The sequence below is a fragment of the Lampris incognitus genome, chromosome 1 (assembly GCF_029633865.1).
Source record: "Lampris incognitus isolate fLamInc1 chromosome 1, fLamInc1.hap2, whole genome shotgun sequence".
In the NCBI taxonomy this organism is placed as follows: Eukaryota; Metazoa; Chordata; class Actinopteri; order Lampriformes; family Lampridae; genus Lampris; species Lampris incognitus.
Genome location: NC_079211.1, coordinates 11,574,697 through 11,602,669, shown reverse-complemented (window position 1 = coordinate 11,602,669; position 27,973 = coordinate 11,574,697). Strand labels below are relative to the sequence as shown.

At 45.3% G+C, this 27,973-nt stretch overlaps 1 protein-coding gene across 1 annotated transcript; it reads left to right on the top strand.

Annotated features, from left to right (window-relative positions):
• Nucleotides 1–16,850: 16,850 nt before the first annotated feature.
• Nucleotides 16,851–24,992, top strand: LOC130109355 (CD209 antigen-like protein E). Its single transcript, XM_056276223.1, has 4 exons — nt 16,851–17,397; nt 20,690–20,832; nt 21,421–21,530; nt 24,854–24,992. The coding sequence occupies exons 1-4, from the start codon at nt 16,851–16,853 to the stop codon at nt 24,990–24,992; spliced, it is 939 nt and encodes a 312-aa protein (XP_056132198.1).
• The last annotated feature ends 2,981 nt before the right edge of the window (nt 24,993–27,973 follow it).

Genomic DNA, 27,973 nt, shown 5'->3' with positions numbered 1-27,973 from the left:
AGACCCCCCCCCCCCCCCCCCCCCCAGGGAGGTAAGGTTAGAGCGATCTTTCTGCAGTTCTCTTCAGTTCTGCAGGTCTGCCGGCCGCAACCAAAATGAAAAGGAAGGAACGGAATTTATGAGTGGGTGTATGAAGCGCGAGACATGTTAATAGAATAAAAATTCAAATTGAAGCTCAACGGAACCTTATCAGGGAAAAACGACTCTCTCTTCATTAACGTGGTGATTTTTCTTTTTTTTTTTTTGCCCACATGGATTTGCCATCATGAATGGACTGGAAACCGCACTGCTTTTGGAAGGTAGTCAAGCAATTACTATGAAAATAACCATGGACACAAAAGAACACTGTAGCTACGACATGCAGATTTTTTTAGTGGACCATATGAAGGTAAGACTGGTATGTTAATAAGCTTTGCTGTTGTTAGCTAAGTTCAATGTGTATTTGCCCACAACTGCCTCTATTTAATGCTAGCCAATTATCCTAGCTAAGCTAACTGGCAACAATTGGCAGCAGGAACCAGGAACACTTTGTCATTTCCACCAGCCCACAGCAGTACAACACAAAGACAAAAACACATATCCCAAAACTGCAAGAACACACATATCCAGTCTAACACATATATTCAAACTAAAGAAGAAGAAGGAAAAAAAAATCACTGTCCAAGGCCAAGGGAACAAACACCAGCCAGGATGACGTGTCAGAACTGCCGGTCTGCATGGGCTAGCAGTTAGCTTAGCCAACCCCACTGCCGCGTCCTGTCCGAGCAAGGGCCGTGGTTCCTGGGCCCACCGGACGAAGCAGACCAAGCTCTCCCAGCCAGACACCCTCGACACACCTCCCCGCACTCCACACTACTCCACAATCAACACCAGGTGAGGCCGCCGCCAGACCGCCCTCGGTGTTATCGGAACTGCCGGTCTGCATGGGCTAGCAGTTAGCTTAGCCTGCCCCGCTTCCGCATCCTGTCAGTAGTAGGAAGTAGCTGGTGCTAGATAGTTAACGTTAGCTAAACTGGTTGTGTATTACAGGCAACAATTAGATGAATATTGGGCTATTTTGTGTACAGTCAAAGACTGATGCGTATAGCAAGGCCAGCCAATTTTCATTTTGTCATATAGCAGGGATAGGATAACTACACAGGTGATTTTGGTACCCCAACCCTTTACTTGCATCCTTTGCTTGCATTCGCCTTTTGGATAGTCTTCATCTATACTAAGGACTGTATTGCACTTGGCTATCAGTGTCTATTGTCAGCGTGTTTGGGGGCTGACATTAGATGTCAGTTCTACCAGCGATGTCAGCACTGATGCCAACATTACTTGTTTCTAATGTGCTGCAGTATGGCCTGGAGTGGCGATATCCATAGGTCTAACATGGTCTCAGTATTTGGGAAAACATGCATAGGTGGTGTGCTTGGCAAACATAACTTAGACATGTCTGTTATGTGGCTTTCATTAGCTTTTTATTGTTTTACATGACAGTGACTTTCAAGCTTCTCCCATCTACCTTACCATGATGTGTTCAGAGCTTTCCTGAAGTGCTGGTGCTATAGAAATTTCCAACTCCCCCGCAGAATCTGGCTCCCCTTGGCGTGAATGGGTTAGGGTGGGGGTGGGGGGGTTAGCTCAACTTAGCCTCACGCCAAGGGGAGTCAGAAAATTCTATAACACCAGCTGGCCAAATAGCCGACTACTCATTTAAGTCCAGCCGGCTACTTTAATATATTCATTTTCGATTCTAATAAAATAGTTTTGATTAACAAGTTGCAACTCGCTATGCGTGTACATTTATGACCACTAACTTCTGCTTCAAAACAATGTGAGCATGATGATATAGAAAAGTGCCTATATATGAATGTGTGTGTGCACGCGCTCAGCTGAGAGGTTGTGTCCTGCTGAGTAGAGAGCGGAGAGCCATCTTCACTGTTTTGCAAATATAATAACTGATGACAAAACACATTAAGAGTTGCATTGATTGCACAGACTGGGGACATCCTCATTAGACTGGCTACTTCAGAAAACACTGTAATGTCATCCATGTAAGCAGGTTAACGTTATAGCATCATAACACAAAATTAAAAAGGGGAAGCAGCTTTTAACGGCGATCCTTAAAGGGATGCTGTTTACATCTATCGGCAGTATGGCCCACTGAAAAAAGGTGTGAACACGTTGAGCCCGTCGTTGTCCCCAACACTTTTCAAAACAAACTGACGCCCATGATCACCGTGCTGTCAAAGCACGAGGGTTGGGTGTTGGTAAGGACCTCATGATACGATACGTATCACGATACATGGGTCCCAATACGATTGTATCACGATACATTGCAATACTCTACATAATTTACTGAAAATGAGAAAATATAGCTGAAAATACAACTTGCTGTGTACCACCTGGGTAGTCTAATATTTGCATCACATCACAGTTTGATAACTCAGCGGACAAATTGAGTCAAAATTATAAAATTCAAAATTTCCATTCCAATTTATTAGAATGGTATTTGCATTGCACAGTGCCCACTGTGTCACTGAACACACTGAACTGCAATGTAGATGCCATAACATCATATGAAAATAAAGTGTGCATATTGATTACTCTTGTGTCACAGAACACACTGAACTCAACTGTAATGTAGATGCCATAACATCATATGAAAATAAAGTGTGCATATTGAGTACTCTTGTGTCACAGAACACACTGAACTCAACTGTAATGTAGCTGCCATAACATCATCAAATAAAGTGCATATTAAGAACTCTCATTGTGTCACTGAACACATTGAAGTGAAATCCATTTAAAACATGAATAATTTCTTACCGTGTAGAGGAGCTGGAAAATTGATAAAGTATCATGAAAAAAAAAATTGCAGTACTGAGCCGTATTGATTTTTTTGCACAGCCCTAAAAAGCACCGTGCCATCATTTACCAAGTGCCTTTTTTGTTTGCAATTTCATTTAGTGGAAATGACCTTTTTTTAAGAGCAAATTGAAAAGCATTTGTGATACCCTCACATATGTGCTAACCTGAAGGATGAAAGGACAGTACTGTACATTATGTGCATAGCATACCAGGTCACTGTACTACTAGACCGTATCTCGGCGATCATCACATTTGAGTATATACTGGTTGCATGCCATTTGCACTGATTAAGACAGCCTTCTCAAAACTGTGTTGCGTCTTGTGTACGGGTCTCCCCTAAGTCTAAAGAAATTTGCTTAACAATATGTTTTCAGATCCATTCACCAGAAATTGCCCGCGCAGATATCTCACCTGTATCTGCATCTTCAGTTTTCCACCTGCTCCTCATTGTTACTGGTGTGAATTTGGATTCGTAGAAAACAAAAGAAAACAAACATGTCAAAGGAAAAGGGAATGTTTTCATATTTGCTCCGATGGCGTCTCTTAACACAGATCCTGTGTTTCGCCGTACACAAGCCCAGGTCATTTATCAAACTTTTTGTCATGGACTCGCAGGTTTGTTTTGTCAACCCGGCAAATGATCTGTGGCGAGGGCCTTCTCGGCAGGCCGACGAGGCACAAATTGCCATAAAAGCGTGCCTCTCTTATTACAACTTGCACACAAAAGCCGCCTAACGGCATTTCAGGTCTGTTTTTTTCTGTATTTCTCACCTGACTTAAAAGACCGGGCAGCATTTTAATGTGTTGAGTGAGCGAGTGCCACGACCCCCGTTGAACCCTGTTATAAACCCCATTACATGACGGCATTTCAACAATCCATATGAACTCTAGCGAGAAAAGCAGGAATGAATTGGTTTGAAGCCAGTTATATTTTGCTTGCATTGCTTTGCTGAGTGCTGAGGGAATTTTATAATGTTCTAACGGCGCTAATTAACAACCGCTGCACAAACGCTATAAGGGCGAATCAACATTCTGGCTTCCCAGCATACTTGTAATGGTAATGAGGCTAACCATTACTGCAGTCAAAATGGTACTGCTCTATGGAGGAATCTGTGGATTCAATGTTGAAACGCTAGCTTATAGTTAATAAAACAAGAGGTCTAGGTTAATGTTTGTTGGTGGTTTTGCTCTCGGCTTAACTACATTTATGTAGTATAGTAGCTCTATTATGTTTGCAGATGTAGGTTTAATAGTATTCATGTTCTGTTTAAGACTACTCACAGTATTACATGCCACAATGTTGTAAAGTCGGGAAATGCATTTGAGTCAACAAAATGTATTTTGAAAGTCAATTATGTGATGGATATAAAATGAGTTTCCTCCGTAGGGTGTCTGGGCTCAGCCTTAGAGATAGGGTGAGGAGCTCGGACATCCGGAGGGAGCTCGGAGGAGAGCCACTGCTCCTTTGTGTCGAAAGGAGCCAGTTGTGGTTGTTCAGATTAGGATGCCTCCTGGGCGCCTTCCTTTGGAGGTTTTCTGGGCACGTCCTACTGGGAGGAGACCCCGAAGTAGGCCCAGAACTCGCTGGAGGGACTACATGTCCAATCTGGCCTGGGAATGCCTTGGGATCCCCCAGGAGGAGCTGGAAGGCGTTGCTGGGGAGACGGACGTCTGGAGTGCCCTACTTAGCTTGCTGCCACCACGACCCGACCCCGGAGAAGTGGCTGATGATGAGATGAGATGAGAATTATGTGACGGTCAGTTTAACACATTGTCCTGCCTTGGCTCGACCATATTCCAGAAAGGCGAAATGAAATGCGAGGAATAATTTGTATTTACATTAGCAATTAAAAACCATTGTAGTTCTATCTGACAGCTGAGTCTTAAATTCACGTGACTTTAGCGCCACATGTCAAAGGCTATGTGATGATTAACACAGCTTTCAGCTAATCAAACTCAACCACCCCTGTTTGGCTGAAGATTCGGACTTTCACTGATACAACGCATTGCAATTAGGTTATGCTAATATGTGCTTTTGGCTGCTTGTCTATAAGAGGATATGGTCCATTGTTAGAATCCAGATTTTTTTCTCACCATTATTAAAAATGGTCCAGAGCTGTATTTAATGGACACATTGGGGCCGCGAGCCAACATGCTCATTTTCAACTCTGCTGCTCGACACAGTGACTCACCATTAGGTCCATTGGGGTTGCTTTCAGCAAGTCAATCCCAGCCGATTTGCTAATTAAAGGAGAGACTTTGGTGGTGTTTACACAAAATACCATCAGATATTTGGGAGCAGCAGCCTCCTTGAGGTGCGGGAGGTATGCGTTTGATCTTCCGGGGGCTGGAGCGCGGGAGTCCTCGGTTCCTCAGGATGTGTTCGACTTTTGAGAGATTTGCAGTGTGTGTGTGTGTGTGTGTGTGTGTGTGTGTGTGAGGGGTGGTGGTGGGGAATAGGTCCCCTGAGTTGTTTCCCCGCCGGATAATGAGGATGTTAGAGAGACCAGATTTGACCAAGAGGTGCTGACTTGTCAAGGTGTGTGTATTTGTATGAACGTGTGTCCTGTGTAAGTGCATGTTTATTATATGCATGTGTGGTTCTGTGTAAGTATATCTTTGTCATGCATGTTTGTTTGTGTGTCTTGAAAGGCGATGTGTATGGCTGTTATGTGTACGACGTGTGTCCTCCACACGTGATTGACTATTTACATCACACACGCGTCTTCCTGCACCTTCTTCTCCCCCTTTACCCACAACAATGACTGTCGTATCCTTTGGTCACACCGGCTCTCCCTAGTGGCATGATCACACTGCTGACCGTATTACCAACAGACATCATTACCCTCACCGTCACCACAACAAAGGACTCGTGAATCAGTCCAATCTCCGTCCCCTTATTCAGTCCTCACAGCAACATCATCTGAAACTGGTTTTGTTCAACACTTGTTCACTCAATAACAAAAGCCTCATTCTGAATGAATTTGTAACTGACAGTAACCTTGATTTCCTCCGCCTCACTGAAACAAGGCATAAGCCCCTGGACTATTTCTCACTAAACCAGACCACACCCGCAGGATAAACCTCATCTTGAGGGGTGGGAAGGTGGTGTTGCTGCTGTTTACAGGAAGGACATTAAAACAACTGCCATGTCCATTCCTGCCACTCATTATTTCAAACACCTCGCCTTCAAACTCTGGTCCCATTCCCTTGGTCCCTGCTGTTATCTACCCCCCCCCCCAGCCAAACCCCTCCTTTCTCTCTGACTTCTCTGATTTTCTGACCCAGCTATGTGCCATCTCCCCTTCTGTTCCCCTCCTGGGTGATTTTATAGTGTCCAGATTGATGACACTGACTGTAAATCTGCCATAGAATTCCTGGAACTGCTACAGTGCTTCAACTTCACACCACTCACAGCTGTGGTCACATCCTGGATTTGGTCTGCTCCACTGGTCTCACAATACATCCAACTCTCCAGCCTCAACCTCGATATCTCTGACCACCTGACAATCACCATGGACATTGACATCCCTATGCCCATCCCAAAAGCCAAATGCATTATATCCTTCAGAAATCTCAAATCTATCTCCCCCCTCAGCTCTCCCTGCCTCTCTTTCCAGTAAAATGTCTGCCTCCCCTCCCCTGCTATGTGATAATCCCTCCGATCTTGTCAGTTTTTATAATGGCACACTCTTCTCCTGTCTTGATCAGTTGGCCCCCATTAAAACCGACAGCCTCATTCACACACTCACCTCCCTGGTATACTCCCAAACTCCATCAAATGAAATCCCATAAGCGCCAGCTTGAAAGACTTTTCAGGAAAACTGGTTTAACAGTGCATCTCCAAGCCTACTCAGACTACCTTCAATAATACAAAGACGCCCCATCACAGCCCGGTCTACTTACTACTCGCACCTCAAACACTGACTCCACCAACCCCAAGGCTGTCTTCTCCTCAGTAAACAAACTTCTGAAACCTAGTGACAGTACTTCCAATTCTTCAAAGTTAACCAGTGCAACTATTTCCTTTCATCAGTCCCAAATCCCTTGCCAAAACCACTCACAATTTCTGGCTCACCATCAATAACTCCACTCTGTCTCCCTCCCCACACATCCGCAAACTCAGAATCATTTTTGACAACAATCTCTCCTTTGAACACCATGTCAATCAAATCACCAGAGCTGCCTTTTTCCGCCTAAAAAACATAGCTTGTCTCCATCCATCACGCTCCTTCTCTGCTGCGGAAGCTTTGATCCATGCCTTCATCACATCATGAATTGATTACTTCAACAGCATTCTCTATGGCTCATCATCCAAAGTCCTAAACAAACTCCTGTACATCCAGAACTCTGCTGCTCGCCTGCTCACCCACTACCGCTTCCGTGACTACAACCCCCCCCCCCGCCCCCTGTCCTCCCGAACCTCTACTGGCTCCCTGTCCCACAATGGATCCAATTCAAAGTCCTTCACCTCACTCACAAAGCCCTCCATAACCAGGCCCCTCCTACCTCATCGACCTGCTCCACTACCTTACTCCTTCCCGCAGTCTGTCTCCACCACACAGGACCAAGCACCGGAACTGGGGCGACAGAGCCTTCTCCATAGCTGCCCCCTCCCTCTGGAACTTCTTCCCCAAACACATCAGGGACTGCACCGATCTGTCTGTGTTTAAATCATTAATCAAAACTCACTTTTTCAGAATTGCTTTTAATGTATGATTAATGTGTGTTACATGTTTTTGGTGTATTTCCTTGTACTTTTTTTTAAAAATCTTATGTAAACCATGAAGATTAAGGGACCAGGGGGGATATTGAGGTGATGGGTAGCTATGGTGTCAAGGAGAGGAAGGTGGAAGGACAGATGGTGGTGGATTTTATGAAAAGGATGGAAATTGCTGTGGTGAATACATATAAATACATATTCCAAGAAGAGGGAGGAACACGGGGTGACATAAGAGTGGAGGAAGGTGCACACAGGTGGACTGTATCTTATGCAGAAGGCACAATCTGAAAGGTATTGGAGACTGCAAGGTGGTGACGGGAGAATGTAGCTAGGCAGCATCGGATGGTGGTCTTTATAGGATGACTTTGGAGACCAAGAAGAGGAAGAGAGTGAAGGCAGAGCCAAGGATCAAATGGTGGAAGTTGAAGAAGGAAGACTGTTGTGTGGCGCTCAGGGAAGCGTTAAGGCAGGCACTGGGTGGTAGTGAAGAGTTGCCGGATGGCTGGGCAACCACTGTAGAAATAGTGAGGGAGACAGCTAGGAAGGTACTTAGTGCGTCATCTGGACAGACGAAGGAAGACAAGGAGACTTGGTGGTGGAATGAGGAAGTACAGGAAAATATACCGAGGAAGAGATTGGCAAAGAAGAAGTGAGTGGGATAGTCAGAGAGACGAAGAAAGTAGACAGGACTGCAAGAAGATGCGGTGACAGGCGAAGAGAGAGGTGGTGAAGGCAAAGGTAAAGGCGTATGAGGGGGTAGACACTAAGGAAGGAGAAAAGGGCTTGTGCTGATTGGCTAGACAGAGGGAGCAAGCAGGGAAGGATGTGTAGCGGGTTAGGGTGATGAAGAATAGAAATGGAAATGGGCTGACAAGCGAGAGTGTGTCGAGAAGGTGGAAGGAGGACTTTGAGGGGCTGGTGAATGAAGGAAATGAGAGCAAGAGAGAGAGAGAGAGAAAGAGAGAAGGTTGGATGATGTGGGGATAGTGAATCAGGAAGTGCAGTGGATTAGCAAGGATGAAGTGAGGGCAGCTATGAAGAGGATGAAGAGCGGGAAGGCAGTTGGTCCTGATGACATACCTGTGGAGGCATGGAGGTGTTTAGGAGAGATGGCAGCGGAGTTTTTAATTAAATTGTTTAACACAACCTTGGAAAGTGAGAGGATGCCTGAGGAGTGGAGAAGAAGGGTGATGTGCAGAGGTATAAAGTTGATCAGGCGCAGCATGAAGTATAGAGGAGGCCAGAAGGCGTTACATTGTGTCTTTGTGGATTTAGAGAAAGCATATGACAGGGTGCCAAGAGAGGAGGTTTGAAATTGTACGAGGAAGTTGGGAGTGGCAGAGAAGTGTGTAAAGGTGGCGCAGGGTATGTATAAGGGCAGTGTGACAGTGGTGAGGTGTGTGGTAGGAATGACGGATGGGTTCAAGGTGGAGGTGGGATTACATCAAGGATTGGCTCTGAGCCCTTTCTTGTTTGCAATGGTGATTGACAGGTTGACAGAAGAGATCAGGCAGGAGTCTCCGTGGACTATGTTTGCAGATGACATTGTGATCATTAGCAAGAGTAGGGAGCAGGTTGAGGAGAGCCCGGAGAGGTGGCGGTATGCACTGGAGAGAAGAGGGATGAGAGTCGGTAGGAGCAAGAAGGAATACATATGTGAGAACGAGAGGGAGGACAGCGGAATGGTGAGGATGCAAGGAGTAGAGGGGGCAAAAGTGGATGAGTTTAAATACTTGGGGGTCAGGGTGGAGAGGGTGGAGAAGAGTGTCAAGAGTGATTTACGACAGAAGGGTACCAGCAAGAGTGAAATGGAAGGTTTACAAGATGGCGGTGAGACCAGGTATTTTGCATGGTTTTGGAGACAGTGGCATTGACGAAAAGACAGGAAAATACGGGGCTGACTGGTGGCAAAAGCAGGGGCTGGAACTGAAACGACAAGACAGGTGAGTACTTAAAAAAAAGGGGGGGGCAACAGATAAAATAAAAGGTAAGATGAGTAGTAGTAGCAAGACTGAACTGGGATACGGTCCCAACTGTAACAAGATGCCTTGATGGGAAAATTGAAACTCGTGTAAGTGAATGAATGAATGAATGAAAGCCACTTTATTTGACATTGTAGTCTTACAATGAATTTGTTCTCTGCATGTAACCCATCCTATTGTATAGGGACAGTGGGCAGTTGCAGCGCCCGGGGACCAACTCCGGTTCTTCTTTCCATTGCCTTGGCCAGAAGCACAGACAGGAGTATTAACCCTAATATGCACGTCTTTTTGATATTGGGAGGAAACCGGAGCACCCGGAGGAAACCCAAGCAGACACGGGGAGAACAAACTCCACACAGAAAGGACCTGGGGCGGCCTGGGGTTCGAATCCAGGACCTCCTTGCTGTAAGGCAACAGTGCTAACCACTGGGCCACCATGCAGCCACCTGTTTTATTTGTGCGTGATAGTGCAGGTGTATGATAGTGTGTAATAATGTGTAATAATGTGTCATGTTGGGTGTGCATCGTGTGTGTGCTTGTGTTCAGGACAGGTGGGTGTTGTGTTTGTAGATGCTTTGTGCGTATCGCTGTCTTTCTAGATTTACGAGCTGTGAATGCACGTGCAGACACAATGTGCACGCCATACATGTGTCTGTTTACATGTATGTGCGTGTGTGTGTATGTGTGTGTTTTCCTGTTCGCCATGCGGGTATGAGTGTGTGTCTGCGTCTGCCCGCGTGAGTATGTGTGTTGACACAATGTCTCGATGACTAAGACGGCCTGAGGTTAGCTGTCTGCACAGGTGAACCACATGTGGAGTGGGCGAGAGAGAACGACACAGGAGGAGAGAGGGAGTGATAGAAAGCTTGACAAGTAAAATGAGGAAGGACAAAGAAGAGGAGAAGAAGAGTGGGGGAGGGAGAGACAGGGATGAAGGAAGAGACCGGGAGGGGGGTGGGGGGTCATCTGCAAAGATAGCTGTTGGATTACCTCACCACCATCAGAGCCTCTCTTTGTTAGAGTGACTGACTTGTGTGTGTGTGTGTGTGTGAGACTATATGATTGTATGTTTATGCATGCATGTATGTGTGTGTTCCGTGTTTGTGTTTAAATGTGCGCGACTGCCAATTTTTGTTCTGTGTGAGTATGCTACTGTGTGTGTGCGCATGCGTGTGTGTGTGCACGTTTTGTATGTATGTTTGTTTCTGTGAAATTGTAAATTTGTATTGTGTGTGAGTGTGTGTGAGTGTGTGTGTGAATTTTTTCTGTGTCGTTACATGTTTGTTTTTGGGTGTGACCACAGATTTGTGTTGTGTTTGACTGTGCGACTGAGTGTCCCATGTATGTGTGTGTTCTCTATGTGTATATATCTGTGAGTGTGTGTTTAGATTGTGTACACATCAGTGTGTGGGTTATTCTGTATGTGTGTATTTCTGTGCACATATATAAATATATATGTGAGTGACTGATGTGTGTGTGTGTGTGTGTGTTTGTGGGGGGGGGCAAGGTCTACCTGTGACTCACGGGCCGAGGGTGTCAATCAAACTTGGCTTCACTGCCAGAGGAATGCAGTAAATAAGGCGGGAGGTGTCTCGGAGACCTGGAGTGAGGAATGTCTACCTGCGGTCAGTGCAGCAACGTGACAGCACTGCTCACAGAAGTCACACCCTGGGTTGTAAGAGAAAATTCCCTCCTACTTCTCCTTATTTCTTCTCTTTTTTTCCCCCTTTAAAAAAAAGCGTTGCAATCGCATGCTGGGTCCTCACGTCCGGAGGCGATGTGGGCAGAGGTTATTGTTCAGCCATTTTCCTTCTCCGGTTCCACTCGAGCACTCTCCACAGTCACAGGGAATTTTTCAGGCCCTGAAAGGGGTGAAATGCTTGTTCGAAGCAAGCGTGGGTCAAATGTTATTTGCAAACGGCTGTTAGCATTCGTGTGAACCCGCTTCAGGTCTCAGGTGGGCGGGCTGTACCACATCAGAACACATCAGTGGGTGTCCATTAAGTTATCAGAGCAGAAAACAACAACCAATTGGCTCTCAAGTATGTTTCTCTCTCTGCATTAGCTTGCTTGGCATTCACTTTATTCCTCTATTTTGAAAATTGGACACTCCTTTTGCCCTTCAGCCAGTTAAATGACCAAAAATTATTTGCATATTCCATTTGTCCCAGGGCCCATCTGAGAGCAACGTTGAAAACAAACAATGTGTGTTTCTGTGCAACTCAAATGGTGCAACACGGTACTGATGCTGCCACGGTTAGTGGTTCTGTTCCCTGTGTACTTGCACGAGTAGGACATGATGGCTCAAGTACTATCATGTTTGGCAGTTCTACCTCCAAAGGAGCGGCCCACGCTAACGCCACACACTCGCGGTAAACATTTTAGACGGAACAGTTTCCGCCTCTCGCTGCTAAAAACATGTTCAATTTGATTGCAGCCGGATATCCGTTCCCTTAAAACAAGAACGATTCACTTCCGTCTCGATTCATGAAAGCCTTTGCCACAAAAGGCCACGAAAAAACGTCAATTTGTCGTGATTGGAAACTGACGCGTTTAACTTCAGTCAGCAGTGATTGGTTCACCAGAGAGGATAGGCGGAACTTCCTGTCCGGTGGACCAACCGCAGAGAAGCATCAAATACCGTCGCCTAGCGAGATTAGCGGTCTAAGGGACAGTTGAAATTGTCGCGATCGCGATTTAATTTGTCGATTAAAACCGTAACCCGATTTGGGAAGTTGGGTAAAGGCGTTCACATGACCATTTCAACCATGACAGTGTTACGATAATTGGGGTAAGACTGGCGCGTTAGTGCGCATGTAAACGCTCCGTCTGTGCAGGCTGTCATGGGGCTTCTCAGCTGGCTCAGACAAACGGACATGTGGGAGAGAGGTGAATTTGGCATCGGTGCAACTCGTTGTTCAGGTAAGCCAGCAGACTCTTGTCTCCAAACCAATGGACAAACAAGGCCCAGTTTGCCGCAGAGACCATCCTGGTCCATATCGGGTTCATTAAGGAAACAAATACACATCAAATAATGTGGCAAGACTACTCCGCTCATTTTACCAACTCGTGTTTGTCTGCGCATGTAAACAGTTGCGGGAGGCTTTTAAGCTGCACACAGTGAAGAAATACCGGAAGCGAACTACTGTTTCCGTTGAACCAGGAAAATTATTTCATAGTTTTCCAATCTGCCAGTTTGTTTGTGTTATTGCTGATGTCTTATCTTCTCTGGGAGGAAAATCTGTTCATGCTTTCTAATGGCTTTAATTATCCTGACATACAAAAGAGGAGAACTCTTCTTCTCTCTCTTCCTTTCTGTCTCTTAACAGCCTTCAACAGCGCTGTGGCCCAAACTTCTTCTTCTTCTTCTTCTGCCTTTCACAAGGCGCCTCCACGTTTTCACCATACACTTGCCTACGGGCCTGAACTCGAGCAAAGCAGGGGTTTAATTTGCCCCTCGGTGCTATCTCATCTCTCTCAAGCCGCGCAAACAATCCAGACTGCCAGCGGCCGAGAAACACGTCGAGCGTTCGGCACAGCGGCTCCGAGACGCGCCGAGTGCTTCACGTGGAGGGGATCAATACATGACGCAGCATTGGCAGCTGCCTCGACAAGCTGTCGACCCCCCTCCCCCCGCTATCTAATGCCGCAGCGGGTAGAATCGAAACCCCAAATGCTCAGCGGGGGGGGGGGGTCCAGTTGGATTTGGTTCGATAGCCATCTCCGCCATTCTGAGCAAGTCGACAAAACGCCACGTTGTTTGTTTTGTCGTCGCCTTCGTTTCCACCCTCTCGCGGTGGCCCTTGTGTGCCGCGTGCGATAGCGGTAATGAAAGTAGTATAACGTGCATGGATAATGAGACACGCTGGCCGCTGGCTGGCGGGTCTGACCCTTTAGTCGAGCGGTTAGTGATGTCTCCTGCGGTGCGGGCGATACGGGTTCGCTTCCCGGCCGCGGCAATTCCTGTGGTTGCGTTGTGCCCCGAATTCGCTACGGTATGTTGCCCATAAATAAACGGCTCTTAATCAGTTATTCAAAATGGCCGCCGTGCCCCGCCATACGCCAGGCTCTGGCGTCGTCCTCAAGGGGAGATCTTGACAAGTATTTTTTTTTTTACATTTTAGACAGTGTAGGCTGGCGTAGAATATTAAAAGTGGTCAAATATGCGCAGTTGAGGTCATTTCGAAATGCAGTGTGTTAAATTTGGGGGAGGGGGGGATGCGAAAATGTCGGTCTGAAACATCAATAAAGACCCGAGTACATTCAGTCCCCCAACACACGGCGACTGCATAACCAAATGGCTTCAAGTGACTCATGCATTTTGCAGTAACCCAGACTGTTGGTACTTAACTATGAAGACAGCAATCATTCTGAAAGCATATTCGCCTTGGATGACGGCAGTCTCATTTTGTAACAAATGTCTTGGGCTAAACCCCCTTTTCTAAGTGAAGCAGCTTACTTTTCAGATTCAGGCAACTTTATTTATCCCAGAAGGGCAATTCAGTTTTTACAATCTACCCAGGCCATACACAAACTCACAGACAAGTGGCAATCATCATTATGTCAGAGACAATAGACTGATCAGTACATGGGCAAGAGATGCACAGTCACCCTCATGTGGCCCTGCATGCAGACTCACACAAGGACCCGGCGAAGGGCAAAAATTCATAGAAGTTCAAAGAATAGAATAATAAATAAATAAATAAAGCATTGTAAGATGCATTGCACGCTACATTCCCACACTGCAGTCGGTGAACGTACAGGGGGAAACAGACTGATTCAGTGAATATATGTATGCTTGACTGCCTTGTCAGACATTCCCACAGTTTGACCTCAGCGTAGGAGGAAGAGAAAGTGGAAGAGGAGAGAGTAGTTCCTATTTAGATCCTGAAAGAAAATAACAGGAAGAAGTTAGAGAAGAAGAAAGGACATTCACAGTCTGTCCATCTGTTAAATGACGGGTTACATGGATGCACAAGAATCCAAGGGCCGAAAACGACAGAACAGCACATGGTACATACGTATATTACAGAAAATACATGATGACATGCAAGAACGTACTGCACACATCCTGACATGAACACCGAGAGGTCAATAGCCCCGAATCTGTTCATCCTCAAACATCCCAAAAATAACAATCAAAACAACAAAAAAAATCTATTAAATCTAAATGAACTGTTAACAGCCTTCAGACATCGATTTATTTTATTCACATGTCCTCCGCTGTAATACGATCAAATAGACTTTGTGGGAATGGCACCACTCCACAGAAAAAATAGATAGATAGACAGACTGACAGAAAGGCAGGCAGAGGAAAGGGAAACGAGATGAAGTTAAATTATTTATCTTACTCTCATTCAACAGCATTAACAATACTTCGGTGATGAATGAACTCGAGTTACTTCGGATTCCTCTTTTCAGTTAAAAATGTCAGCACAACCTGGCACCAAAAAAGTGACCGGCTAAGGACCACATGAACTCATTTATGTCTGTCCAATAAGGGACAGGATGATCAGATAGACCGGAAACACGTGAGGTCCACGGCCCCGTAAAAACATACCGAAAAGAATCCGTCCTCAGTCTTTCTGCGTTTTTACTTTTTGCTGGGACTTTTTATTTCTTGTATTGGTGCCAAGATTTCAAAGTGGACGCGCTCATACAGAAGCGGACCATTCAGCTCTCCAAATTGAAAGTGAGTGTGATTTTATTATTTCATTTTTAAAAATATTTGGTTGTTTCAGTAACTATTTGACAGAGGAAGGAGAAGTACTGAAATATTTTATTTTTTGAAAATGCTTCTACTTTAATGAAAGCCGGGTTAAGAATGCTTTTACAGTTTGACAAAATCAAGGTGAACGTGAATCTTATTAATAGACAAGATACAATAAAGAATAACAAAAAAGGAAAAGGATTTAGTGTGCTCTGAAGTGTTTATCTGAGAATTAAGAAATAAATAATTTTAGCGTGATACTCATCAAGGATTTGACTGGGTTTCCATCAGTCCATAGTATGGAATCGCTTTTTTGAAGATTACAAAAGGTAAAATTTTGTAAAAAAAAAAAAAAAAAAGGTAAAATTTTATTTTATATATACAAGATACTAGATATGCTGTGAATACCAGATTCAAACGCATTTAAACACAAAATCTTTACTTGGATTCAGGTCAAAGAACGATTAAAAGTGAACAACATTTAGCCTACTTCACGAATTCAGACGTTGCTCTCAGCAAAGCAGCGTGTTATAAAATTCAACATAAGTAAAGTAACCTGACAGCTGGGTACTTTCCACCAGTACTATGTATTATGATCTGTTGTGTTGCATGTTGGGCAGGCGTACTTTCCTACCTTATCCAAAACTATGAATACCTCTTCTGACCAGAAACCTTGGCAAAGTTCACATGGAGCGAGACCTTATTGGAATGGACACAATGGACTTTGACGACAACTTGTATATTGACAGGCACTTCCTAACTAAAGGTTCAGTCACCCAAGGTACGGTATATCTAAAACTTTCTGAAACACAACAGAAAGAGCAGTACCTCAATGCACAAACCATCTCAATTCCCAAGTACTTAAAGGCCACAACTAACTAGCAAGTGTTGGTACTAATCTGTTTTCACTGTATGCCTTTTAGCAGTTTTACAACCAGATAACAGAGGAGACAGTTGATAGTGTAAAAGGTGGCCTGGCTAACATAATGACAAGGTTGAGAAAAACAAATACCAGCTTTTACTCGGATACGAAATAACTAACAAATATGAATTCACAAGGTTCAGATGGTAATCTTCTGTACATTGATTGTCTGTATTTCATTGCTTAGGCCCGCCTCTTTTTTGTGTGGATGATAACACGATTATAAAAGGTTTAATTTAACGACAAATTCTTCTGATTCAGTGAACTTTCAGAAAAGAAAGTCGCCTTCAAGATGCGTTACCGGTTGTCTGAGATTGTTGTGTGCTGTCCTGCTGGCCGGTAACATCGGACAAATTGTCTACTGTGAGTGGCAAGTTCATAGAAAAGTCGAGTAGGCTTTGTGGGTATTGATGATCTGTTCAGATAATTGCAATCTAGCTTCTGTGCACTAATAGAAATGTTAAGAAACGAAGGAAAATAAATGCTCCACAATATTTTTACACTCCCATACTATTTACATAACTATCAATAACCTCAGCCAAACATCTTACATTACATACATTCAGATACTAAGTGTATTTGATGTCATGATTTTAGCGTATTTGATCCAGTTTTCACTTCACAGATGAAGTTATGCGTTGTCCTGCCGCGGCAGACATGGCGCAGGCCAGCAGTCACGTCATAATCCAGGACACGGAGCAGCTCCAAAACGATTACAACAACCTGACTATGGAAAAAGACCGTCTCAAGAGGAGTTACGCTTCCTTAATAAAAGAAAACAACCAACTGAAGAGTGACTACAGCAACTTTACTCAAGAAAAAAAGCTCTTACAGACCAGTTTGAGCAAGCTTGCTGAGCAAAATGAGCTTTTACAACTACGTTATGACAACCTAACTGAGGAGAGAGGCCAGTTTCAGGATGGTTATGACGCCTTAGTCGCAGAGAGAGACCAGTTACAGACCAGCATCAACAATCTGACTCAAGCAAAGGACCAGCAACACATCAGTTATAATGCCTTGCTTAAAGAGAGAGAACGGCTTCAGACCAATAACACAGTTGTGGCCTCTGAGCGAGAGCAGCTCACCACTGCGTTATACAATCTGACAAGGAAGAGAGACCATTTTGAAGCACGTTACACAACCCTGAAAGAGGAAAAAGATCAGTTACAGAGGGAGCTCGAGGACATGAAAGTTAAAATGAGAGGTAAGATTGCTGAATTTTTACATTTATTATGGTGTCTTTCTCCTTACAGATTTAAATCGACCACCATCAATGCAGCCACTGGGAAAGTCCCTTGGAGATGGAGGTCGGGCGATAGACGGCAGTGGTTTGAGGTCTTACTCACCTACGGTATTGCACAGACGCCAAAAAGAAAAAGAAAAAAGGGCAACCTGGGTAGCGTAGCGGTCTATTCCATTGCCTACCAACACGGGGATCTCCAGTTCGAATCCCGATATTACCTCCGGCTTGGTCAGGCATCCCTACAGACGCAATTGGCCATGTCTCTGGGTGGGAAGCCGGATGTGGGTATGTGTCATGGTTGCTGCACTAGCGCCTCCTCTGGTTGGTCGGGGTGCCTGTTCAGGGGAGAGGGGGAACTGAGGGGGAATAGCGTGATCCTCCCACGTGCTACGTCCCCCTGGCGAAATTCCTCACTGTCAAGTGAAAATAAGCGGCTGGCGACTCCACATGTATCGGAGGAGGCATGTGGTAGTGTGCAGATCAGCAGAGGGGGTGGAGCAGCGACCGGGACAGCTCGGAAGAGCGGGGTAATTGGCTGGATACAATTGGGGAGAAAAAGGGGTGGGGGGGGCAATCTGAAATCTTTCAAAATTGATAAGACCATCCTTGTTCTACATTACAAATCCTTCATGGAGAGCATGCTGTCCGATTGTATGTTGATGGGAAAGTTCAAAAATCACCCAGCGAAATAAGCTGGGCAAGGTCGTGAAAAGTTGTAGTAATTTCATTGGGGTGCAACAGTCTGATGTCTATAAATTGTACCTGTCTCGCCTAACCGGTAAAGCACATAAGGTTTGTAGCGATAAGTCACATCCATTGTCAGCTGAATTTCAGCTTCTTCCATCGACAGGAAGATTTAAAGTCCCCCAAAATCAGAACAAACCATTCCAAGAAACTCATTCATCAACATGGCAAGCATCCAACTCACCATCAATAATCTAACAATGTACACCGTTGATATTGATAACGCCGCTGTCACTGGATATTGCACATTTGACACATTTTATTTTGTTATTTTTTTTCAATATGCACATATACAGATATACTTCATTTTTATGGCTTATTGTTTTTATGGCTGTATTGTAATACAAATCGCCTCAGTGAAACCATTAAAATGTAAAACCTATCACTGTGGAGTTAGGTGTACATAAAACTAGCTAACATTTCCATCCTCGGCCAACTTACAAGATCAGAACAAGTCCAGCTAATTTAAGAAAATTATTACATGACATAGTGCATTCTGGGAGATGTTTAGGTTACTTTAGAGATCTAAAAACTCAAACATTAGAGTAAAAATTCAGTCCTCACCTCTTAAGGTCGGTAGTTATTTTGCCTTCTTTTACGCCCCATGGGAGCCCGCAACCATAAATCCCTCGCTTTGCCTTTCTGCCGAACTCTTCCTTTTCTGTCAACTATTAACAGGCTGAAAGTTACCAAACCTCCCGCTATGAACCCACAATGGATTGTGCTCATGTTGTTATTTCCTCATTTTGAGTTGGGCTTCAACTGCAGGGTTCTCTCGGTATTGGGCGATGTGTAATGACCTGCACCAGTACCTGAACATACTGGTGTGCTCCCTAATACACTGCTCAAAAAAATAAAGGGAACACATAAGCAATGCAATGTAGCTCCAAGTCAATCACACTTTCGAGATATTAACCTGTCCAGTTAGGAAGCAACACTGATTTGTGAATCAATTTCACCTGTTGGTAAATTGTCTAATTTCCACCAGGTGGAAATTAGACAATTTGCAAGACAACCCCTATAAAAGGAATGGATTTGCAGGTGGTGGCCACAGACCATTTGCCTGTCCTCATCTTTTCTGGCCGATCTTTGGTTAGTTTTTCATTTTGCTAGTGCCCTCACCACCAGAGGTGGCATGAGGCGGTATCTGCAACCTACAGAAGTTGCTCAGGTAGTGCAGCTCATCCAGGATGGCACATCAATGCGTGCTGTGGCAAGAAGATTTGATGTGTCTCCCAGCACAGTGTCCAGAGCATGGAGGAGGTACCAGGAGACAGGCCAGTACACCAGGAGACGTGGAGGGGGCCGCAGGAGGACAACAACCCCGCAGCAGGACTGCTATCTGGTCCTTTGTGCAAGGAGGAACAGGAGGAGCACTGCCGGAGCCCTACAAAACGACCTTCAACAGGCCACTAATGTGCAGGTTTCCGCTCAAACAGTGAGAAACAGAAAGCATGAGGATGGTATGAGGGCCCGACGTCCACAATTGGGGCCTGTGCTCACAGCCCAACACCGTGCAGCCCGATTGACCTTTGCCAGAGAACATCTTGGTTGGCAGATTCGTCATTGGCGCCCTGTGCTCATCACAGATGAGAGCAGGTTCACACTGAACACATGTGAGAGACGTGAGAGAGTCTGGAGACGCTGTGGAGAACGTTCTGCTGCCTGCAACATCCTCCAGCATGACCGGTTTGGCGGTGGGTCAGTGATGGTCTGGGGAGGCATATCCTTGGAGGGCCGCACAGACCTCTACGTGCTAGCCAGAGGTACCATGACTGCCATTAGGTACCGGGATGAGATCCTCAGACCCATTGTCAGACCATATGCTGGTGCAGTGGGCCCTGGGTTCCTGCTCATGCATGACAATGCTCGTCCTCATGTGGCCAGAGTGTGTCAGCAGTTCCTGTATGTCAAGGGCATTGATGCTATGCACTGGCCTGCACGTTCCCCAGACCTGAATCCAATCGAGCACCTCCGGGACGTCATGTCTCGTACCATCCGCCAACGCGATGTCGCACCACAGACTGTCCAGGAGTTGACCGATGCCCTGATCCAGGTCTGGGAGGAGATCCCTCAGGAGACCATCCGTCGTCTCATCAGGAGCATGCCCAGATGTTGTAGGGAGTGCATACAGGCACGTGGAGGCCACACACACTACTGAGCCTCATTTTGAATCGTCTTGAAGAATTTCCACAGAAGTTGGATCAGCCTATGTTCTCATTTTCCACTTTGATTTTGAGTATGATTCTGAATCCAGACCTTAATGGGCTAATGATTTTGATTTCCATTGATCATTCTTAGGTTATTTTGCTCTAAACACATTCCTCTGTCTAATAAATAAAGATTTTCAGCTGAAATATTTCATTCATTGAGGTCTATATTGTGTTTTTAGGTGTTCCCTTTATTTTTTTGAGCAGTATATATGAAAACACCCATACACTTGTTTTTCTAGCACTATCTATGCATTGTCGCAGTCTTAACTTCGTCTTTGCTTTTATTTTCTCTCCAGACAGGCCTTGTCAGATAGGCTGGAAGAAGTTTGACACCAACTGTTACTACGTCTCCAAAATAAAGAGGAGCTGGAACGACAGCAGAATGGCCTGCAAGGCCAGCGGAGCAGATCTGGTTGTCATAAACAGCCTGACCGAGCAGGTAAAGAAAGAAAGAAAGAAAGAAAGAAAGAAAGAAAGAAAGAAAGAAAGAAAGAAAGAAAGAAAGAAAGAAAGAAAGAAAGAAAGAAATTAGCTGCTACTCGGATTTTTGTTAACTTGGTGCTCCCTGTGGACAGAAGCGGTAGTGTTTCATGAAGGAACGAGCTCATTTCCACATTAGCGTTGCCTCTTGTCACCAAGATCTCCACTCACCCTCTGGTAGCTTGTGTATTTGTTTTTAAGGGAAGAGTGAGAGATGTAGGGGTGTTTTGGAAAAAACATCTGTTTTTAAGATATGCAGCCATGAGGTAATGCATTTCTAATTGTGGCTAAGTATCCCGTCTGTGTACCATAAATTGTTTTCTCAGACTTGCGGGGGAATCCGACCCGGAGGCAAACATTTGGAGCCATTACGTAGTGATATCTAATCTTCTTGTGGATGGTCTCTTTTGATTATGTCGCTCATACGGAGGCATCCAACTTAAATGGAGGCTGACGAATAACCACTGAGAAACTCCTCAAAGCAGCTTTTAAGTCATTGGTAACAATCTTAAATAGCTTTTCTTTTTTTCTCCAACCATTCTTTCAGATATTTGTCAATGGGTTGGGAATATTGAAAATGAATGCCTGGATAGGGCTGATGGACCAGGCTACTGAAGGGACCTGGACGTGGGTGGACGGGACGCCATTCACTACAGCGTGAGTTCATAATCCTAGCTTTTACAATTTGATATATAGGCTATTCATTTTCTAAGGGGAGACAGATTTTCTTTGTCTGTACTGATGTCCTCTGGGTAGAACGTAGGTACATCCAGTTAGCAGGGCGCCCCCCCCCCAGAGCATCCAAGTGTTTTTATGCAGATTTTATTGGTCTGAATAAAAACACTTGACGGAAATGGCAAATATCAAACAAGATCCCAAAAAATTTGAAAAAAGCTTTTACGCTTGCTTGAGGTGGATAAAGTTTTTATTTACTAAAATTTAATAAATTGCAATGGAAGGGCGTCCGGGTGGCGTGGCGGTCTATTTCATTGCCTACCAACATAGGGATCGCCAGTTTGAATCCCTGTGTTACCTCCAGCTTGGTTGGGCGTTCCTACAGACACAACTGGCCGTGTCTGTGGGTGGGAAGCCGGATGTGGGTATGTGTCCTGGTCACTGCACGGGCACCTCTTCTGGTTGGTCAGGGCGCCTCTTTGGGGGGGGGACTGGGGGGAATAGCGTGATCCTCCCACGCGCTACGTCCCCCTGGCGAAACTCCCCACTGTCAGGTGAAAAGAAGCGGCTGGTGACTCCACATGTATCGGAGGAGGCATGTGGTAGTCTGCCGCCCTCCCCGGATCGGCAGAGGGGGTGGAGCAGCGATCGGGACGGCTCAGAAGAGTGGGGTATTTGGCCGGATACAATTGTGGAGAAAAAGGGGGATAGAAAAAAAGAAAGAAATGGGAATAGAATTTAATCACAGGGTCACCTGTTTCTTAATCTTAACTGGCAACTGCTCCGTCATTCTTGTGAGTGTCGAAGTATGGACATATGAAATTGGACATGCCGGCCTACGGTCAAGGTTTATTTGTTTAAACAGATGTGATGTAAACACCTCTTTTTGCAAAAAGTACTTATTCGCTTGGAATTTATTCGAGTTTGATGGAAACATGGCAAGTGAGAGCCAAGTTAGTTTACGCATATGTATATATATGAACTTAGCACAAAAAGTAAGTAAATTTGTGTTTGGTAGATTATTTCTTTGTTGTAACAATGCTTCTTGGCAATACATCTCATATCAGGCAGCTGATTGTCAGCACCTGGGGTACCAGAAGCTCAAAACAAGAGTCAATAGCAACAGCAAAATAAGCTGTTTGGCATTGGCAGAGAAGATTTGGCAAATTTTTCATGGGCGCAACCCCCATACTCAGCTCTGCTGCTCATCCCACAAATGCATGTTCCTTACAAATGTGGCCCCATTTAAAAGGGAAATAAACAGGCTTTCCAACGGTATAAGATTTATTGCCAAGAAGCATTGTTACAACAAAGAAATAATCTACCAAACACACATTTCCTTACTTTTTTTGCTATATATATATATATACACTCACTGGCCACTTTATTAGGTACACCTTGCTAGTACCAGGTGGGACCCCCTTTTGCCTTCAGAACTGCCTTAATCCTTCGTGGCATAGATTCAACAAGGTACTGGAAACATTCCTCAGAGAGTTTGGTCCATATTGACATGATAACATCATGCAGTTGCTGCAGATTTGTCGGCTGCACATCCATGATGCGAATCTCCTGGTCCACCACATCCCAAAGGTGCTCTATTGGATTGAGATCTGGTGACTGTGGAGGCCATTTGAGTACAGTGAACTCATTGTCATGTTCAAGAAACCAGTCTGAGATGATTCGAGCTTTATGACGTGGCGCGTTATCCTGCTGGAAGTAGCCATCAGAAGATGGGAACACTGTGGTCATAAAGGGATGGACATGGTCAGCAACAATACTCCGGTAGGCTGTGGCGTTGACACGGTGCTCAATTGGTACTAAGGGGCCCAAAGTGTGCCAAGAAAATATCCCCCACACCATTATACCACCACCACCAGCCTGAACCGTTGATACAAGGCAGGATGGATCCATGCTTTCATGTTGTTGATGCCAAATTCTGACCCTACCATCCGAATGTCGCAGCAGAAATCGAGACTCATCAGACCAGGCAACGTTTTTCCAATCTTCTATTGTCCAATTTTGGTGAGCCTGTGCGAATTGTAGCCTCAGTTTCCTGTTCTTAGCTGACAGGAGTGGCACCCGGTGTGGTCTTCTGCTGCTGTAGCCCATCTGCCTCAAGGTTCGACGTGTTGTGCGTTCAGAGATGCTCTTCTGCATACCTCGGTTGTAATGAGTGGTTATTTGAGTTACTGTTGCCTTTCCATCAGCTCGAACCAGTCTGGCCATTCTCCTCTGACCTCTGGCATCAACAAGGCATTTTCGCCCACAGAACTGCCGCTCACTGGATATTTTCTCTTTTTCGGACCATTCTCTGTAAACCCTAGAGATGGTTGTGCGTGAAAATCCCAGTAGATCAGCAGTTTCTGAAATACTCAGACCAGCCCGTCTGGCACCAACAACCATGCCACGTTCAAAGTCACTTAAATCACCTTTCTTCCCCATTCTGATGCTCGGTTTGAACTGCAGCAGATCGTCTTGACCATGTCTACATGCCTAAATGCATTGAGTTGCTGCCATGTGATTGGCTGATTAGAAATTTGTGTTAACGAGCAGTTGGACAGGTGTGCCTAATAAAGTGGCCGGTGAGTGTATATATATATATATATATATATATATATATACACACATATATACACATATATACACATATATATATATATATATATAATGGATTTGTCCTGGTTGGATGGTCCTATAGAGATGCATGGACATAAACATATTAGAGCAGAACAATATTGTCTAATGATATGTATTGTATGAGAGATTATACACATACTTAAGAATATAGCAACACACGGCAGTCACTCTACTCGGCACCGTCTTGGCTCAGGTGTGGTCAGACAGCGGCTCAACCTCGGGCCCTTTGGTGTGCAGACAACCTGACTTATCACAGGGCTGTTCTGATCCCACGAGAAGCCATACTGCTATAGCCATTCAGTTTCATCATGTATGCTGCTGAGTTACATGACGTGTTCCTAAAAGCATGATGGGGTTGCAAGTACACCGGTGTGCCTGGGCAGGTAGTTGTGGGCAATACCACCGGGAGCTTTAGACCGGGGACAACAGAACCTTCTTGCGATGTTGATGTCCTCTGAGTAATCCATTATAAGGACAGGGTAATAAAGTGAAAAACGCCTTGTTGGTGGCTCTTGCTGCATTGACACAACCTATTTCAACACTGTCAAAACAGCCCAGCATGCCTCCGCCCCCCGCCCCCCATCTCTCTAGTCACCAATGGGTCATCGTAAAATGGATCTAAAGCAGATAGTAGAAAATTGTTCCCATTTGTGTTATCTATATCGCAGGTACTGGCAGAAAGGGCAGCCGAATAGCTACCATGGAAACCAGGACTGTGGAGAAATGATCCACGAAGCATTCGGAGAAGTGGGGGAGTGGAACGATGACGGATGTGACGCCGAGCAGTTCTCGATTTGTGAGAAATAGAATCGGGATGATTTACGACGTTTGCTATCTTGACTCCTATGATTGAGGTTTTTAGTGTTGTTTGCTGTTGATAGATACTCAGGGAGAGCCCACGTGCTAAGTGGGAAAAATTGGTTTAAGATTTATATTCAGGTTTTATAATCTAAATGTCACAGGCTTCATTTATGAAAATTAACAAAGTGCTCTTGAACGTAGCCTTTTGCTCGCATGTGTAAAGTTTTTTCAAAATGAGCAGATGGAAGATGGTAAGTAAATTGGTTGTCCTCAGTTAAATTGATTTATGTCTTTTTGTGCATAGTTTCCATCTATTACTAATAAACTCCATACACATGTGTGGGTTTTGTAGTTTGTCTCATGATTGCAGTCTTGTTGTATCTGCTGCTGTTAAGATTGAAGCTTTGGGCAAATCTTCAAGTTTTGTTGGTAGCCAAGTTCCAAGTTTCACATGCTGGGAACTGAACTCGTTGGGATGCTCAACATAAAGTTAAGGGGTAGCGTAGCGGTCTAGTCCGTTGCCTACCAACATGGAGATCGCCAGTTCGAATCCCCGTGCTACCCCGGCTTGGTCGGGCATCCCTACAGATACGATCGACCGTGTCTGTGGGTGGGAAGCCAGATTTGGGTGTGTGTCCTGGTCGCTACACAGGCGCCTCCTCTGGTATCAGGGTGCCTGTTCGGGGGGGGGGCTGGGGGGAATAGTGTGATCCTCCCACACGCTACGTCCCCCTGGCGAAACTCCTCACTGTCAGGTGAAAAGAAGCAGCTGGCGACTTCGGAGTATCTGAGGAGGCATGTGGTAGTCTTCAGCCCTCCTTGGATTGGCAGGGGGGGTGGAGCAGTGACCGGGACGGCTCGGAAGAGTGGGGTAACTGGCCAAGTACAGCTAGGGAGAAAAAAGGGGGGAGAATCCAGGGAAAAAAAAGAACACGGTTAATAATGATGATGAATTCACAAGGATAACCAGCAAATCAGTTTGGTGCAGACTTAAAAAAAAAAGAAACTGGGTCAAAAATCTTAAGTTCAATTTAATTTTTTCCGGTCAAGCTGATAATGAAGTCGCGTGCGAGATCATTATCATAACCAGTAAAGCAGCTGTTTTTAACGATGAGATATTTCACATAAAGGTGCTGCTTTTAATACATGTTTTGTTATTTCACTTGATTTTCAAATCTGTGTTTCATTAGGCTTCACTCGCCTGTGCTCCTTAATGGTGCCGTGTGACTGCCTGCGGCCGGAGGCGCCGCCTGAGAGGTCTGCAGAGCGCCATCTGTGAGATAAATATGCAGTGAAAAAGATTATATGTTACTAATAATGTATGACACAAAACACATTGGTACAACATTTGCATATGATATCAATTATTCATTTGTTTGATATGTTCCTTTGATGATGAAACACGTCCAGTGTTCTCCCCGGCACGCTCACAAGCTCGTTTCTAATTGGACAGGATGTTGGCTGTTTTTTTTTTGTGTTGGAGGTGTATGTTGTGTATACGTGAAAAAAATACAGCAATTAACTGACGGGGAATCATTTTCTCCTTCCGTCATAGTTGGATGGAAATAATACAATATATAGTTTTTTCTTTTTGGATATTTTCCCCCTTTTTCTCCCTAATTGTATCCGGCCAATTACCCCACTCTTCCGAGCTGTCCCGGTAGCTGCTCCACCCCCTCTGCTGATCTGGGCAGGGCTGCAGGCTACCACATGCCTCCTCCGACACATGTGGAGTCGCCAGCCACTTCTTTTCACCTGACGGTGAGGAGTTTCGCCAGGGGGACGTAGCGCGTGGGAGGATATCACGCTATCCCCCCCACCCACAGGTGCCCTGACCCATCAGACGTGGCACCAGTGCAGCGACCAGGACACATACCCAAATCCGGCTTCCCACCCGCAGACACGGTCAGTTGTGTCTGTAGGGACGCCCAACCAAGCCGGAGGCAGCACGGGGATTCGAACCGGCGATCCCCGTGTTGGTAGGCAACGGAATAGACCGCTACGCTACCCAGACGCCCCCATCATACAATATTTAAGGTCAACATTAAAACAGTGTGAACAATTTTACCACACGTCGAACAAAAGAAGACATAAAGATGTTCCAACATGTTTTCCTGGAAGCCGTGTTGCATTTTGAGGCACCCAGATGGCACTGCTAACCACGGGGCCTTCCAGAAAGAAAGGGAGGTGTCCGTGCTTTGTGCAGCGGCGCATCAGAAAACAGGCCTGGCGATTCGGGGATCGAGCCGTTCGGCCTGTGATGCCATCGCTCGCCGATGTCGCTAAGTAAAGACAATTTTGATGGCATACACGTTACATAACACAACCACTCCAGAAAAAAAAAAGAAAGGAAAAAAGAAAAAGAGCGTTAATAATAGCGTGTTGGGACTACGGAGGCAAATCGATAGCATATGAGCGGTATATATCAGTGCAGGTCTGGTTAGCGGCCTGCAGAGACCATGCTTTGGTGTGTGGCTAGTTTCGGGTGTGGTGGCGGCTGCCTGTGTGTGCAGCTATTCCTGACGGGGGCATCTCAACCGTTAATTGGACTAAAGCCTTTTCATTCCCCCCGTAGGGGATGAATACATTTCAACCCATCCGTGGTCGGATGGTCAGATGGGACATTCCCTCAGAAGGCGGGCAGGCGGTGAGGTTATGTGCAGGGCCGCCCCACTAAAAATAAAAGAAGACGCAGCCGCTGGCAGACATGGCGGTCTGGTTAGACTCACAGAGCACACGTCTTCTTCCAAGAGACGGTACGCATTGCTGAGCGCAGTGCAATGTTTGCTGCATGCGCCGCTGCTGTACGTGACCTAATGTGACGGCACATGTGTGGTGCACTTACAGAACCACCTTTTTTCTTTTTTCTTTTTTTTTTTGTGCAGTCGTCCATGTTGTAAAATTATAACGGGAAGGAAAACATCCAGGTAGCCCGTTGCATTACTCCGGTCGTATCAGCCGAAACTCTCAGATCGATAACTAATCTC

Coding starts and splice junctions, on each gene's coding strand:
- LOC130109355 (XM_056276223.1), top strand. CDS start 16,851: ATGGCGCAGGCCAGCAGTCACGTCATAATCCAGGACACGGAGCAGCTC. Junction 17,398..20,689: donor CATGAAAGTTAAAATGAGAG/GTAAGATTGCTG, acceptor TTTTCTCTCCAG/ACAGGCCTTGTCAGATAGGC. Junction 20,833..21,420: donor TAAACAGCCTGACCGAGCAG/GTAAAGAAAGAA, acceptor CCATTCTTTCAG/ATATTTGTCAATGGGTTGGG.